We start from the raw sequence: 17,723 nt of genomic DNA on the forward strand, positions 1-17,723 counted from the left end.
TCAAAAGGAGAAGATAGTCCGCTCTTCTTTTGTATTTTTGGCTTTATTGAGGCAGAGCGAAAGCAGAGAGGGTAACAGATAGAGGAAAGGATTACAGCACAGAAAGTGCCTCGGTGGGGGGTCATCCCTGTAGCTGAGCAGGGGGATTCACATGGATTGAGACCTGGCAACCCTTCCTGCAGGCTGCTCTACACATCCTGTCTCTAGTTCACATTTTTACTGTAGTCAATACAAACTTAACTGTATGATACATGATGACAATTTGTGGAATATGTTCAAGTGTTTTTGTGACTGAGTGAGTGATTTCTCATATTTTCCAGAGCTTATTTTTTTTAGCTTCCCATTTATCACTAGAATGGAGAGAAAATTAAACAACACACTGTTGTCTGTTAAACAAAATGAATGATAGCTGAAATGGAATTATGACATATTGCAAATGAAGAACTCACAGCCCTTGTAAGAGATTAAGCAATGAGTTTCACACCTGTGGTTCTTCCCACAGTTACCTCTCACAGACTGCACGGGGGGCCAAAGGTGTGTTTGAGTCTGCAAATAATTTACACCCATTCTGAATGCAAGGAAAACTTACACTAAAGGAAAAGCTAGAAACAGAACCCAGATTTAGCTAGTTTTTTCCCCTAGATTTTTCCTAGTCCTACTGGTCAGTTTTGTAGGTATGACTGGTATTTCTGGGAAGTTGTGTATTTCTTTATTTGCTCGATGACTTGTAGCATAGTAGTTCATAAATATGTTTTAATGGTATCCTTATAACTAGTTGTCTTTGTTTCTTGTAATTACCTACCTATCAGATGTAATGCACTTGAACAGCCTGTAGACAAGAGATGGAAATTATTGATATGAGAAACCTATTCCATGGTTTCACAAATACACTGTGTGTGTCTGCCCTGTTCTAATCCTGTCAATACCTTCTCCTTTGTCTTTAGGGAGCCAAGGAGAGTAACTGCTTGGCTTGAGAGATTTTGAGTCATCTTGATTTAGTATCTGTGGGTTTCAACAAAGTCGGTAAATGCATAGTGGAATGCTGAACAGCTGCTGCTTTTACAAGTTGAGGGAATTCATTATCCCCAAGGCTACAGGTTCTTTTAGCTAGGTATTTGCTCCAAGGATGTTTAGGTTGATTTTGGTAATGTGTTTTATTCTGTATTTATATTGACGACATTTATATGTCACCATGTACACGTGCATGTTACTTTCCTATGTGTGTGCATGCATCCATGCAGTGTGTAGGTTTTGTGTGTGGGTTGTGTGCGTATGTGCATGCATATGCATGTGTCTGTGTGTGTGTGTGTGTGTGTGTACAGAGTCTTTGGACCTGTCCCTGTGTATCCCTGTGTATCTGTGTGTGTGTGTGTGTGTGTACAGGGTCTTATGCACGCGTCCCTGCGTGTCTGTATTTGTGCATGTGTGCCTATCAGTGTATCACTGTAAACACTTGCCAATCCCAGCTTTCTTTTCCATCCTCACAATGATAGATTCTAATCACGCCCCTCCTCTCTCTATATTGCTCTCTCGCTCTCGCTCTCGCTCTCTCTCTCTATTGCTCTCACCCTCTCTCTCTCTCTTGCTCTTGCTCTCTCTCTCTCAAACACCTCCAAAATTTGTGGCAGAAAATTCACTGACAGAGATCTGTAAAACAAATTTGCGAACAAGTACAGTTTCACACCAATTTATTCTGCTGAGGTAATCTAACTGTCCCTTCAGTCTAGCTATGTCATACATGCAGACTGCTTTCAATACCATACAAAATGCACTGGAATACCTTAAACTGCTAAACTAAACAAATACTTTTCTCAAAAGCACTGAACTCAGTAGATAAACAAATGCACTTTAAACTGTGATTAAATTGAGTAAGTGTCACACTATAAATACTTAGGTATTTGGATTGATGAAATGCATATTACACAATGAACTTCACAAAAAAAACTCAATGCCAAAAACGGATTCCTATACAGTCTTGCCTGACGTGTGAAAGCCACAAAAAGGTGGTTTTTCCCATTCTTGACTATGGGGATACATTATATATGCATTCCACAACAGTCCTTAAAACCCCTGGACACAGTCACCACATTAATGTGCATTACTTTTTATTACAGGTGATGGGTTAGGCATTTTATTAATTTACAATGCCCTCCTCGCAAAACTCCCTGTTACTAGAAAAACTGTGATTCACAACAGAATTAGGAAGAACTGCTTTTAAAGTACGGGCAACACATTTGTGGAATATAATTCAGGAGTCACTTGAACTAGACACCTTGGTGTCATTCAGTCTGTGTAAGGCCTTGGTGGCTAACTTCATCTTTGAAGAAAGTGCATGGTATAATTCATCTGTACTGGTTAAACTGTGTTAAGTTGTGTAGTTCTGCGCATTCCTGCACACAAACTTTTCTATATTTTAAATGTGTACTATTTTTCTTATGTATAATTGTGCCATATGTGTATTCTGTTCAGACACTTTATATGTGTAAGGTCTTTGTACAAGGCTTGTCTGAAATTTTATGATTTGTAGGGCTCATCTGCATGAAGAGACCCCTGGTCTCAGTAAGACACACTGCTTGAATAAACAATGAGTAAAAAAAAAATAGATAATAAAAAATAAACAGAACCGGGCGAATGATAGTCTTACTGATGCTCGTCACATGACATCTGGCAGAGGATAAACAATGTGTCCCTCCTGTGTCCTTCAGAATTCTGTGACGTCCCTCATTAGAGGTGATATTATCAATAATGGTAAATCTGCTGAGAGCCACCGGTGCTAACGAGCTCCAGACCCAGGGATAAGGGCTCCAGCTGTAATTAAAATATGCAAATGTATGATAGATGCCGTGCGTCAGCACGCGACGAGACCCTTTCAAAGCAGGCTCGTGAGAGAGAGAGAGGGGTGCTTGTGAACTTCCTAACACCGTCATGTGCCACAGCCAGAGTTCAGTGTCTGCTCTCGGATGATACGACAGGTCTTTTGTCCGGCCGATTAAAAAAAAAAATGAATTACCCACGCATGCTTCCTCCTGGTAATCTAACCTCGGTAGTGTTCCTCGTTTTTGTGTAACACGTTTTCTCCGGCTCATCATGTCTGTTCCGTACGCTAAACCACTTCCACCTCCACCCGACGCCCTTTCCTCTGTGCAGGACTTATAAGGAAATCTACCATCTTAAAAACGCATTACCATACTGTGCATGGTCAAGATGTGTTGTAATTAAACCAACTTGCGTATTTTAACTCTTCAATGCGTTTCAATATCAATGAAAAGATGGGAAGAAGATTGTAGAAAGGGAAGAAGCAGTGAATCCTGTGCCCTAATACCCTAGACATCCCAAGATTGGGTCAACCGTTGGGCGACGATTAGGTGACTTAAAGTAAGGGGTCTTTGCAACCAGTAAACAAATCTTAAGGCCCCTGAAAAGTCCAGGATGTGCAAAAAGTATACAACAGTACGCATATTTACTACATCGTGTATGATAAGTTGTGGTGGTCGTCTTTGCCAACCCACAGACAAAAAAAAATCTGTGTTTTTTTATTTACAAACTGCACTTGGTATTTTTCCATCGTATAGTTTTATCTTAAAACCTTTAATCGTTTTGCTCTTACGGTCTACGCTCTTAGTCCTCGCTCATATTAGAGCCGACGTTTGACTTCCTTGGTACTGGAATTACCCACGAAAGCACTCCGCTTTGAGCTTCATTTCTTCGAATGACTTCAAATCAATTTTTGTATTTGTTTATTACGCTGTGTCCCTGGCCAGATCTCTCTTGTAAAAGAGATTTTATATCTCTGTGAGACTTTATGGCTAAATAGAGGTCTAAATAAATCAAATAAAAAAGTGATGCAATTATTGTGTTATGTAAATCATGATGGCATGCCTATGTTGAAAATCTGGTGCGGGGAGCTTCGGTGAGGGCGGGGAGGGGGGGGTGTAAGGTAGACTGCAATGGCGCAATGGGGGGGGGGGGGGATCATATGCTTCAGAAAATGTTGCTGTCTCTCTGTGCACGTGTCTGTATGATGACATATTTTAAAGAATTGTTCAGTGTCTGCCAGCTCATTAGATTTACCGCATGTTTGATTGTGGCACATGGCCATCGATCAATGGGATGTCTTTTCTTACGCTGTCAATGAAGCATGCCATTTCAAGACTCAAAACGAGTCCCGACGACGCACACGAGCGTTGGAGGTCAGACGGCTGGACGTTCAGAAAAGCGTTTCTCCGGCGACACCGCTGTGCCTCTTCTCTCCCGTGCGCCATCGGGGACGGGACATTACCCAACGAAAAAATATCCCCCCCCCCCCCCCCCCCCAGTTCCTCTATCTCCAGGCTGCTTAGACCCAGAACAGACCAAATGGTGAATTAGATGTCCAACAGGCCGGAGTGTGTGCAGGTTTTTGTTTTAGCCCAGCACTATGACACACAACACCTGATACAACTAATTCTAATGAAACAACCATTGTCTTCAATCAAGACCTTGACAAGTAGAATCAGGTGGCCCAGTCCAAAAACACATACAACCTTGTGTCTTGTTTTGTGTCTTGTTTTTTTTAATTGTGAATTTTTACTTTTGTTAACGTTGCACATATATAGGTGTGGCTTTGAAAGCCACAGGCATACACCACTATCCACCCCAAATGCCCCCTGTAAAACAGCAATTATTTGTCACTGTTTTAAGGGTGATGACATCATCCTCTTGCTGATACAAACTCTTACTCCTACCTCTTGCAGCAGCATTGCTTGCCCCATTGGTCAAGTCAGGGCGTTGGACGCGCCCACAATTTCCCAGTTACCCCTGTAGGAAACATATCTCTACCTGCGGCCGACGTGCCAGACACTGCCCACTTACCCTCATAGAACTGTTTTTGCAACGTCGTGAGGTCACTGTGGGTGACAGGGTTTCCCGCCCCGGGCACCATTTTCCAGAAAAAAAAAAGATTAATTAAGCACGTTCATAGGAGTACAAATCACTGCCGGTCGGAGTTGATCGGTCTGGATCTAGCCCATATTGAGATGCGCAATTATAGAGACCTCTTAAAACCCAAGTCAGCATTTAGATTACTATCATCTTCACCTTTCTGACCTCCACGGTACATGTCGGTCTCAAATAAATATTATCTCGGCCAACTGGCATGCTTAGCGTACTAATAAAACACGCCGAGGTGACATCACTGCTCAGCACCAGCAAGACAGATAGCTCTTCCAATCAATTGCGCAGCGTGGACCGCGGAAAAACCAATCAATTAAAACGAGCAGAAAATGTTTATCTTTTCGTTCCTGACAAACGAATGGAGGCGGTATGACTGGATCATTACAGTTTACCAATGAGGTCGTCAGGACTGTTCTGTAAATCATGAAGGTGTCATTAAAAAAAAAATTCACGTTGTCATCCTGCAGTTCTCCGAATCCATGCTTGATTTTGACGCATGGGTGCTTGATTGCATTGACTGAAACGACGTCAAGTATAACTTTTGGTTTAAAAGAAACTGCTTAGTCCACTCTGGTACACACTTTGGGTGTAGACACATCGCACATGGTAGTCAGCTGTCCATCCTTTGGGGAGAAGCAAATGATACGTCGCGTAAGAGCTGCGATGAAACAACCGAACAAGTTCTCGCTTAAAACAAAAAAGGAACCTTAACAAAGGAGCCTTAACGGAGCGTTTTGGTGATAGTCAATATGTAACACAACGGAGCAAAGCACTGGTCGCTGTTGCTTGATTTGCGACCAAACCAGTGTGCTAAAGCGACCACAGAGAAGAACTGTGACGACCATAAACCAATGCGCGCGTCTCCCTCTGCTACAACAAGCAGAGAAAACACGCACGCGCTTCACAGTCGTTAGAATTTCAACTCATGTCTCTAAAGAAAATGTATATATCGCAAACAAGTGCGTGTTCCCTGCAATCGAACCTTGAAGAAAAAATAGGTTACTCCACGATGTGCACGACATCTTGATTAGCCCGTGGTTTTTGTGGTCCCCAGCGGTTAACAATACTGTCTTTAATTTCCCCTCTGTCTTCAATTTGAATCGAAATACCAAGGGAATGACAGCTGACCTTTTCCACGGCCAGCATACAATTTGCTAACAAGTTTTTTTATTTAGAAAAAAATGAAGCTATTTCAGGCTCATGTTGGGCTGTGTAAAACGAATACAATGGGACACGTGGATCAATAACACATAGACAGTGGTGTGGCTGCATGAATTCTGCGCTAGGTAACGAAGCAATTAAAATTAATCAACAAATAATTACTGCACAATACACTGATAATAAAAACGAACACCACACTCATTCAAATATGGGTAGAGATTTTATACATACACTAACTGATTATGTCTATTCGGTGTGCGTAAAGCTCAACTGATTTCTCAAGAGGTATGACCAGAAGCCTTGACATTTAGCTCGTGCCGCCTTTGATCTATTTAAGGTCTTTACATGCGAAAGGCCAATTCGAGTAGCTCCTTCATTTGGAGAATTTTGAATCGCAGCAATCAAAACGTTTCTTTAATTTATGGTCTGATTGATTTCATTCGTGTACTTACCCATGGGATTCTTCGAGACTCGTCTTTGGGCTTGATAGAGGCTGTCTAATTGGACAATGTGACAATTAAGTTTCCCGTGTAAATTCAGCTGGGCTTTCGGGTTTTAGAATGAAAAGGCCAGTGTAACTCGAATTAGCATCAACAGTAGTTTTACTCTCCAGGGTTTGAAAGTATCTCATCTGTCAATTCTATACACTCAGAGAAGAAAGAGCTTAAAATGGTTCCTCTGTGCCTCCATGTCTATCTAGTTTAAAGTGTTCTTTGTCCATTAAAATATTTCAATCTGGGAAATTTCACACTTAACACCAACCATAGAGGGTCACATAAAGAACTAAAAATGGTTCCTATATGAAGACAAGCCAAAGAACCCTTTTCTGATAATGTAATTTTACATATTAGGACATAATTAACCGTAATCTAATCATCATCAAGTCCTAAAAGTGGATTAATCTAACCTCATGTAACAAATAACACTTATCATGCAGTGCAGGCCAATAGTATTGGGCCACCTGTGGCTTTGTTAAAAAAAAAAAAAAAGTTTAGGTAGAGAAGAATGTAATTAATATTTGCACTTTCATTGAACAAAAACCCAAAGTATTCACTTTTTTCAGTTTTTTTCTACAATAACACAAACGATTATTTTACTTAAAATAATCTTTGACAAGACTGCTTAGGATCATTGGTCTGTTGCATGCTTTGCTTTCAGCCAGGCTTCATCTGTCTGACAGATGGTTTCTCATTTTTCTCTAGAACACACTGGTATTGAGAGGAATCTGATGTTGACTCAATGTTTGTGCAGTGTCCAGGTCAGGTGGCTACAAAACAGCCCCAAATGCTCACCCTTCCAACATCTTCCTTGATGATTGGCATGTGGCAATACACGTAATGCACATGGCATTGTGCATCATGGCCACACAACTCCACTTTGGTCACATCTGTCCAGATGACAGCGTTCTAGAAGTCTTGTGGTTCATTCAGATGCAGTTTTGCAAACCTACCTCATGCTGCAATAGAGAGGTATTTTCCCCTGGAAACTCTTCCATGAAAACCATACTTGTTCAGTCTTTGCCTTGAAGTGGAGTCATAAATTATAACATTTACCATGTTGATTGCAGCCTGTAGATCTCTCAATGTAGCTTTAGGGTTCTTTGCCATTTCTGAGAGTGAATTTTCTGGGATGTCCACTCCTGGGTAGATTGGCAATTGCCTTACTGTAATTGTGCTCCATTTATAAATGATCTTTCTTACTGTGAAATTGTGACTTCACTGTGACCTCCTATTCTTGGGAAATGGTTTATTACTGTTGCCTGGCAGATGGGCAGCAGCAGTTGGTTCTCTGAGATCATCACAGATGTCTTTTGTCCCTGGCATGCTGTGTTTACACAATCCGGAATGCTCCAGACCAAGTCGCCAAAGTTTCTGCTTTTAAATACAGGCGGCAACACTTCCCGATGATCAAATAACCATGTGTGATTGATTAGCAGAGTCAGGTTCTAATACCTTCTGGATTTATATGGAACTAGTAAGGATGGATGCATTTACTTACTGCATACATGGCTTCTGCGTGTTGGTATATTTTTGGTTGAATAAATAATAGCAAAGTCAAATTTGTCTGTCATGAGTCACATGAGGTTAGATTTATTTACGGTTTGGACTTGGAAAGGACTAAATGTGGGCTACTTATGTTCGGATATGTAAAATTAAAGATCTAAAAGAGGGTTCACTTTCTTTTAACATCACTGTACTTTGCATATATGTCTAACATTACAAGAAAGGGAAACCATAGTGCTACTAAGAGGTAGGTGCCCAGTTGTCCAAGCGTAACTTGTGTGTGTGGGCAGGAACTGATTTTATCATAGTGCAGCCCTGCCACCTACAGGCAATCCTAAAAAATTCAGCTGTTCACTCACCCACAGGTTAAATCGTGTGATGTCCTTTCTTTAGATACATATATATAATTTAAAAAATAATACAATTATACAGAAATATCAAAAGGGTATTTTTCATTTCAAAAGAGGCATAACCAGCTGCGACTTTAATGTGGGAAGGGGGCGGAGTATGTGTCCTCACATACCAGGACCCCCCACATCCTTTGGTCCATGTTTGCTTCCTCAGTGAAGGGACATTTTTGTGTTATATCACCTCAAACGCAGAACTGTCCATTTCCACGTTCTGTTCTGATGTGGTTTCCAGTGGATCCATTTCAGCCAATTCAAACACCGGGCCTCATTCACAAAACATGTGTACGATCACGTTTGATCGTAAACTGCGCATAAGAACGTTTCCAAGAACATTTCAGCATTCATCTTTTTTTTGTCTGTATTTGTGGCTGTTTCCTTATGCAAATCACATGAATAGGTTTGTGCATAAAATTTACAAACAGTCAGCATTTATCATCTCATACACCTGGGATATGCACAAAAACAAAGGTCCGTGCATGTGTCATGAACCTCATTTTTTTTTTTCTTCGTAGGAACATTTTTAAGAACAAAAGTAAGAATACGTTTTAAATAAGAAGTTTTGTGAATGAGGCCCATTCTGAGTATGTTATTTTATGGTTCAGTTAATATGTAGTAGTAATATGTTAACAATAGCACTTAAAGGAACTACTTTACATTTAATAATTCCCACCTGCACAGCAAACTGTACAGTGTAAAACTAACTCTGATAAAAGTCATTAATTAATTTTACTCTTATATATCAGGTCCCTAATACATAAGCTCTGTTACAGGTGATTTAACAGCGGGAATTGCTCTTAGACATACACAATGATTTAATGCATATGCAATTTGGACAGGTGAATGTATGTTGCGATGAACAAATACACAGTACATGGTAGGCAGACAGAACACAATGAAAAAATACTACAGTACCACTGTTACAGTGACAGTAGACACATACGCCTTGAGCTACTTATAGAAATTCAATAGTCATCTACGAAAGCTTAAAATTACACTTCCAAATTACAAAAATTACACTTCCAAGTTACACGTTTTTGTAATTACAATTACAAAAATAGTCATTTCAAAATTACAAGATGATTATAAGCATGAACAAAATCAGTAATAGCAATATTTACATTAAACGTGAGTGCAATCTCTGAAGCAGTTGTCTTTTTAAAAAATGTAACAAATGGTATAGATATATACAGTTCCTTTTATTTACATGTAAAGCCATCTTAAGTAACTGAAGAGTTGGTATATATCTCTGAATTGAAGTCTTCAGCCTTTCTCTAGAAGCCAAATACCTTAAAGAAATTAAAGGTACTTCTTGTTCAAAGTTATGAAAAATATAAATTCTTTAATATCTGAGCAGATAAAAAACTGTAAGCTACCTATTATTTGACAGGGAAGTTAAGAATGCGACCATGCCCTATTCCCTGTGTGCAAGGTCAAGAGGTCATTGGGTCAAGGGGTCAAGGGGTCAAGGGGTCAAGGGGTGGTGAAAGAGCTGTTCTATGTTTTGTGAGAAAAGGCACAGGTGGGTTTTTTCTCCAGTCATCCGGTACAGCAGGAGGAGCCCTTCTGAATCCAGGCCCGTAATTAAGTCACAGACACTGCCACCATTTCTGGGAAGGAGAGAAGACTCCCATTTTAATCACTTCATATAATTATGTCAGCGATAATATATACCATCTTTGGCACGGGGTGTGGGTTCAGGGCTCACCATGTGAGGGCGCTCTAGGTCCGGAGCGCCGTTCCCCCGGACGTGGCCGCGTAGGGGCGGGGGCAGTTGTAGTGACAGACGCAGGAGTCGATCACCATGACGGGGTAGACGCGGTAGCGCCCCCTCCCGCCCCCGGCGGGGCAGGCGAAGGCCACCGGGACGGTGCGGGTGCGGTAGGGGGTGCAGCAGCGGCCGTCGGCGCACAGGCCGCAGTACCTGGGCCTGTAGGCCTGCGCGCTGTGACACCCCCCGTGCTCCAGTCGCTCCGGCAGCGCCAGCTGGTAACTGGCTCTACACCGCCCCCCGCCCTGAAACAGAGAGCAGCCACATTACCCATCAACCCCCCCACTGCCCCTTACACTGGAACGGCCTGCAGCGCCTCCTACTGACTGCAGAAATGAACAGTCTAAATATGAACTGTGATCTATATGCTATGGAATAAGGATCAAATATACTGTGTCTGGCTTGATCTGTAGCAAAAAAACATACCAAGTATTTAGCGCATCTTAACATTCTGCAAACTTGTACTACAACAGTGTATTTCCTCTGGATCACAAAATTCATTCGTTCAGCCTTTCAGCAAGTGATAACAAATATCTGCCTTATCAACAAGCAAAAACACGTAATGGCAAAAGGCCTGTGGTTTGCAGTCTGTTTCTACAGGCACACAGAACTCTGCCCTAAAGGGATAACACTGGTAATTTTCATTTTTTCGGTATCGTCAACATCTTGAAAATAATAAAACTGAAAATGTCCCCGTCCAACAGTACTTTTTGACATTTTCCTGCCCCATTTAGCATTCAACCAGGAAAGGCATCCATTTCAGTTACGTGTTGAAGCCATTATATACTGTATTTCTATATGCTTATGACAGCAATGACAAGGCATGATGTAGTATTCATAATTGTATTTTGAACAAAAAAATACATCAGACATCCTCAATGAAATGTGCTGTTACTGCAGACTGCCACAGGGAGGAGCCACATTCATCAAAGAATAGTGCACACAAAAGTCACTCCCAAAAGACATTCAAAAATGTGCCTTGTTTTTACAGCAATCTCTAAACCAGCAAATAAGCAACAGCAACGCTGCAACCAAAAATGTATTTGCAAAAGTGTAACAAAATGTGTCACAGGGTTTATAAACCACAGAAAAGTTAGTGGTTTATAAGTTAGTAATTATAAAATAAACAAAGACACAGGAAATAGTAAAATCTACAAATGAACAGTTACTACTACTACCACTATTATTATTATTATTATTATTATTATTATTATTATTATTATTATTATTATTATTAGCTGGTGTCTGAATTACGTTACATTACATTTATATGGCAGACGCTTTTATCCAAAGCGACGTACAGTAAGGGCATGAATCATTTCTGGGAAACAGGAAGGGACAGTCATGGCCGCTCACCACGCGGGGCCTTGGCAGGGCGCTCCAGCAGGGCCGGACCTGGCAGAACCGCAGCTGTCTCTCCATACGGCAGACTCGGTTCTGGTTGGAGATGCGGACGGAGACCCCGGGACCACACGTGCGGGAGCAGGCGCTCCACTCCGTGCTCTGCACTATGCAGTGTGAGGCAGGGATCTGGATCTGGTTCTGGTTCTGGTTCTGGTTCTGGTTCTGGTTCTGGTTCGGGATCTGATTCTGGTTCCGGTTCTGGTTCGGACCTGAGACACGCGGCCAAAGCCTGTGGGGACTGTGGGCTGGAGCACAGCACATAGCGAGGGGACTCATCATAAAACCAAATTTCCCACAGAGTTCTGAACTTCTCATTTAAATGTTATCCAGTAGCATCACTATGTGCCGATAAGGGGTTTCATCTCATTCATTTAAATAAGCGTGAAAGCTGGCTGTCACTCATACCCAGCCCAGGGAAGGTGTGTGTGTCCATGGTATTTTAAAAGAAACTTAGGTGAGTCAGCAAGATGCTTACAAACCCAGGGAAAATGCTTTGATTGATGAAAATGTGTTATGTCCAACTAAATTCTTTCCCTGATATTTTCATTAAAAAAACTCCACAAAGGCTAAGTCACCACCATGCAGCACACAGACTACTACAGCAATCAGACCAGTCAAAAAAATGGCCTTGTAGTATAATGGTTAGGGTACTGGATCTGTAAGGGTCTGCGTTTGATTCCTACCCGAGGCTGCATAACTGTATCATTGAGAAAAATACTTAATCTAAATTGCTTTAATAATTATCTAGCTGTAAAAATGGAGTATAAGTAAAAATAATCTGTTTAAGCCATTCTAGATAAGATAATCTGCCAAGTATGTCATGTAATGACTGTCTGAATTGCTCTGCTCATACCTCAACTTGATAGTAAGAACTCTTGGGAAATTAAACATGAACAAAACAGACAGCAGCGTCACAATTTAGGTGAAAAAATAGTCAAAGAATTTGAAATATCATTTAAGAAACAGTACATTTCTATGCAATGAAACAGAAGAGATGGTGAAAAGCTACAAAACAAATATTGTCCATGGGATGTGACAACTTCAATGCATCTGTAGAAATGTATTTTTCAAATTACCTGGAATTTGTGAGCGCTGGGTTACAAAATTGGGAGAAAAAAAAAAAACCAGACGATTACCCTCGTCCCTGCGTTTCTGTTTTTTTTCGCTGAGCTCACCAGTGCTTCATGAACTCTATGTGAATGAACAGCCTGTACAGAACATTCTGGCACTGACGTAACATGTCACTATGTAACATCCCGTAAAACAGGCAAATGTTTTCGAAAAACTCCATTTGATCTCCCATTAGAATCTCTGGGAAACACTTTCCTTTCCTTGTAGCTCTGTCAGTTTCTAACGGAGACGTCAACCTTTCTCCTGAGTCATGGAAACAAAGTGTTGTGGAGTCTGTGAGGTGCACATCCTATTTTACTAAATAATTTCTGTTTCAGAGACAGAAACAGCACTGTGTCCATGAATAGCCAGGCAGAGGACACTGTGTTGTATAATCTAGCATTATTTTTTTTAGCAAACAGTTTATAAATAAATCTATCATGCTTCTCTGAGATGGTTGTCCTCACCATCACTGTAGGCCAGAGATCTAAAACTCCAGTTCTAGGGGGCCGCAGTGTCTGTTGGTGTTTCATGTGTTTCAGCACTAAAACTTTGACTGAGTAGATTAACTTTGTTTCCAAACTGGCTGCCACAAAAACCAGCAGGCACTGCGGCCTTCCAGGATTGGAGTTTAACCAGCAGGCACTGTGGTCTTCCAGGACTGGAGTTAAACCTGCAGGCACTACAGCCCTCCAGGACTGGAGTTAAACCTGCAGACACTGTGGCCCTCCAGGACTGGAGTTAAACCTGCAGGCACTGTGGCCCTCCAGGACTGGAGTTAAACCTGCAGAAACTGCGGTCCTCCAGGACTGGAGTTAAACCTGCAGGCACTGTGGCCCTCCAGGACTGGAGTTAAACCTGCAAGCACTGTGGCCCTCCAGGACTGGAGTTAAACCTGCAGGCACTACAGCCCTCCAGGACTGGAGTTAAACCTGCAGGCACGACAGCCCTCCTGGACTGGAGTTAAACCTGCAGGCACTACAGCCCTCCAGGACTGGAGTTAAACCTGCAGGCACTACAGCCCTCCAGGACTGGAGTTAAACCTGCAGGCACTACAGCCCTCCAGGACTGGAGTTAAACCTGCAGTCACCACAGCACTCCAGGACTGGAGTTTGAGTTTCCCACTGTAAACAGACTGCAGTACCTGTCAGAGCGTCCCTGTGGACGGTGTTATCCAGGTCCTCGCACACCCACTCCTTGCAGCACTGTCCAGGCCGCTGGACTTCCCGGGGATGTGGGCATTCGGGGCTGGGCAGTCGGCCGACGGGAGGACAGAGGGACACGCAGGCCACGCCCCCTCCCGAGCACGTGCACATCCCTGAGCAGGAGAGCTGGAACTTCTGGCCCTCTCGATACGTCACGCCGTTGAGCTCGCAGCCTAGCTCGTCCTGACCTGAAGAGGCCAGAGCAGGAAGCTGGTGTCAGTTATCACTGTCCCCTGCACCTCCCTTCCTCTTCCAAACACATGTCCTGATCTGGAGAGCATGCCTGCCAAATACCACCCCCCCCCCCCCCCCCCTCTCCAGATACAGGGCGGCAGGAGATCTGTGCTGGTTGTTGTGTACTGTTTTGCAGTGGCTTTTTTGCATGCTGGACATTCCATGTGATGCGTTTCAAATTACGTGTGATGATACACGCATGAAAGCACTCATTCAGGCAGCAGTAATCGCAAATATACTCTCCTGATTCAGACAGCAGTACTCACTGACACACTCTCCTGGGCCTCCCGGATAGCTTGCACTGTAGTCACACTGCAGACCTCGCTGAATGTCACAAATGGATTTGTCATCGCACGCTTCACCCTTCTGCCTGGCACACATCTGGCAGCACTGGCACCCGTCCATGACGAGGGGCACCCCCTCGGGGCAAAGGGGCACCAGGCCAGGGCAGTTACACTGGCCTGTGCAGAGCTGGCTGTCAACCTGGCACGATAGGAACATGTGACCGCATCATTTACATCATCAGTACTACCACCACCATTACATTTCAGATACAAGAGCAGATGCTTTCATTTACACAGAGGCATATTTACTGAAGCAATGTGGGTTCAAAAACTTGCTTGAGCATACAACAGCAGTGCCCCGTCTCACAATCTAATCTACAATCTCAGAGTTACCAGCCCAGTTCCCTAAGCACTACACTACACCTCCACAGTGGAGCATCATTGATTGTCAACATTATGCTAGTGACAAGTTTAACTGTAATATTCGCTGACTTGATGACTATGACCCAAGTTTTACCTCTGTACTGAACTGTGTTTTTCACTTACAGACCAAGAACAGAAGCAAATAAACCACATGTGCTGGTGTATGTACAGCTGGCACGCCTACAATCTCAATAACAGTCCGTTCTTTTGCATAGCAGTCCCTTTTCTGCTATCTTCTGCAGAATGTTTAAAAATGAAATAAAGCACAAGTATTACCATTGTACTGTGATATCAGGCAACTGAACATTCCTCACTTCAAATTCCAAGTTGATTTTCGACCTCTTTGTGACGGCTCGGCAGCGCAAAATATGCTGACGCAAACGTCAGGTAAACGTAAGCCTGCGGTCTTGTGCAGACGCGAAATCGTTCTGTTTGTTTTCAGCTGGAGGGAGAAAGCGGGAAACCCCTCACCTGTGTGACCAGGGAGAGGAGCAGAGCCCACGCAAACACGTAGTCTCCCGCGTGTCCCTCCATTCGAACCAGCCGTGGGAGCTGACCAGCTCGTGGAATGCGGTGTTGCTGCTCACGCTGGTGTCCGCGGACTGCCGCCGGGAAGTTTACCGGGACATTTATAAAGTCCGAGCTCTGATGTCACTGACAAGTCTGGCGTGTAAACGGCCACTGGACAGTGCTCATAAATATTTCAAATTCCACATCCCTGATTCCCATTTCCACAAACATGCAGTCAGACTTTTTCCCCTTTCAGACTTCCATGGTGCCAAACAAGTTTAGAGAATACAACGTGAGCCGACACCCTGCAGCTAAGTAAGAGGCAATATTTTACTCTTTATGTGAATGTTAAAGAGATTATCACACGCATGCTGGCTTTTGTTTAAGATGTGTATCCATGTACGTTCCGTTTTGGGGCCTCTGTTTCTCTCCATACATTTAACCACTTGGGATAAATTATTCTAAAACACCTCAATGTGCACTGCTGTGCGAACGATGGACACTTTTGAAACTGAATATAAACCACAGGGGTCGCAGGCAGTGGAGAGACTAATAAATTGTGGTACTTTTGGATATTTTATTACTGTTTAGTGAAAATACAAATAGCGCTACTTGGTCCCTTATGGGTTTCAGATTTTAAAAAGGTACAGGTCATTGGATATGTAGACTGGACACATTTCTTTTCTTTACCCCATTTGAGAGCAGAGGTTGGAGATGGCGAAGAATATCTGCTGAGTTATGAGCATATCCAGACAGACCCTTTTCACTCACTGACGTTTTGTCTAAAAAAAACAATTAAAAAAAACACGTATTTTACGCTTTCGGGTTTAGTTATTGTAATGGTTTATTGCCTGGCAATCCATATTACATTTTGTCTTCTCAATTACTCCAGAAAGGCTCATTTTAAATGCTCTGTAAAACTGTGCCATCTTAGCCAGGATCTAACACTGGCTCCACATTAAATACAGACTCTGCTCTTTGCCAGTAATGCACTGAATCGCCATCAAACGTGAGGAATGTTTTATTCCATATAATCTTGCCAAACCCTTGTGGTCTGCAGCCCGACAGTTTTTTTCCCACAAAAATTTTAAAAGTAAAGGCAGGTGGCAGGACTTTCAGCTACGCGGCTCTGAAGCTGGAATTTTCCAAAACAAGGACATGGGAGAGGTGATTCACACACTTTTCCTCCACCATGTATGTGGTTTCCTGCACCGCCTCACCTGAAAAAAGCACGTTCTAAAGGGCAGAGTTGCCTTGGCCCCGCTGTGACATTGGATTTTCTGTTTTGTTCAGGGGAGAGACTGCCCCCTACTGGCCGCCCAACGCTTCAATAGATATGACTTCGTGCTCATTGGGCTAACGAACGTCTCCATGAACTTATCAGCATTTTTCATTTCATTTTTTTCTTATCCGAGTTTGTTCTTGTGTTTGGAAACACGCATGGAGGAATACGCAGAGGATGTTTCCATTTAGTGTGCTTTATTATTCATGTAAAGTCTTTTTAAGTTACAGACCATGTTAACAAGTGTTTATCAATACAAGTATTATATTAATAAACTAATATATGAATATGAAATATGCTATTGATTTTAACTACATTAATTAACCTCAATTACTTCACATTTTTTACAAGTTTTTAATTTAAATTTCATGAGACTTGTATATGCAGTCGTTGCTCCTGAGACAGCATATTTTGCGGTCCTTGTAACAAAAAAATAAATAGAAATGCCTGTAACTCTGTGCCTGTAACTCCTCAGTTACTCCTGCCTTTGTGTTAGACTCTCATCGGATATACTGTACTGTACAATCTGTCCAATCATATAATCACCCAAAATATATGGACACTATCAGCTAATCAGTTGTCAGTGGCCATGTGATAGGCTTAGCAATGGCTTGATCATTATGACTGGTATGTATATTGACCTTTAAGCTAGGGAACAGAACATAAAATTTTGGGACACAGAACATTTTGTATCAGTCATCCAATATGTGTCTTTACTGCTTAATTTCCATAATTGCTGCGTGCTGCTTGGACCCCATTAATAACTGCTTGCAGTTATATTTATTATTATTATTATTTCAGTTTAGCTTTATTTAGTTTTAAGAGCAGAGGGGTGCACTAGGAAATGAGATTACGGTGTTGGCGAGCTACAGTAACTTAAACCTTAACCCTAGTTTTTCCGTATCAGAAAGCTGACCCAAATCAAGGTGTATCGCCATGGTAAATTACGCTGCAAAGGGGGTTATACTACAAAGGAAGCTTAACATACCGAGGGTTT

The 17,723-nt window shown here is 42.3% G+C and overlaps 1 protein-coding gene across 1 annotated transcript; it reads right to left on the reverse strand.

The window, feature by feature from the left end:
• Nucleotides 1-9,300: 9,300 nt before the first annotated feature.
• On the reverse strand, nt 9,301-15,549 carry ccn5 (cellular communication network factor 5). Its single transcript, XM_035380841.1, has 6 exons — nt 15,406-15,549; nt 14,494-14,710; nt 13,933-14,181; nt 11,631-11,923; nt 10,212-10,519; nt 9,301-10,113 (listed from the first exon to the last, which is right to left on the reverse strand). The coding sequence occupies exons 1-5, from the start codon at nt 15,466-15,468 to the stop codon at nt 10,226-10,228; spliced, it is 1,116 nt and encodes a 371-aa protein (XP_035236732.1). The 5' UTR covers nt 15,469-15,549; the 3' UTR covers nt 9,301-10,113; nt 10,212-10,225.
• Between the last annotated feature and the right edge of the window lie 2,174 nt (nt 15,550-17,723).

Source organism: Anguilla anguilla, chromosome 11 (assembly GCF_013347855.1).
Source record: "Anguilla anguilla isolate fAngAng1 chromosome 11, fAngAng1.pri, whole genome shotgun sequence".
Classification (NCBI taxonomy): Eukaryota; Metazoa; Chordata; class Actinopteri; order Anguilliformes; family Anguillidae; genus Anguilla; species Anguilla anguilla.

Bases quoted from the DNA above. Each gene is read 5' to 3' on its own strand.
- ccn5 (XM_035380841.1), bottom strand. From the start codon at position 15,468: ATGGAGGGACACGCGGGAGACTACGTGTTTGCGTGGGCTCTGCTCCTC. The intron at 11,924-13,932 runs GTACTGCAGTCT...GCTGTGCTCCAG, and splicing joins CCACAGGGACGCTCTGACAG to CCCACAGTCCCCACAGGCTT. The intron at 10,520-11,630 runs GTGAGCGGCCAT...TCTCTGTTTCAG, and splicing joins CCCTGCCAAGGCCCCGCGTG to GGCGGGGGGCGGTGTAGAGC.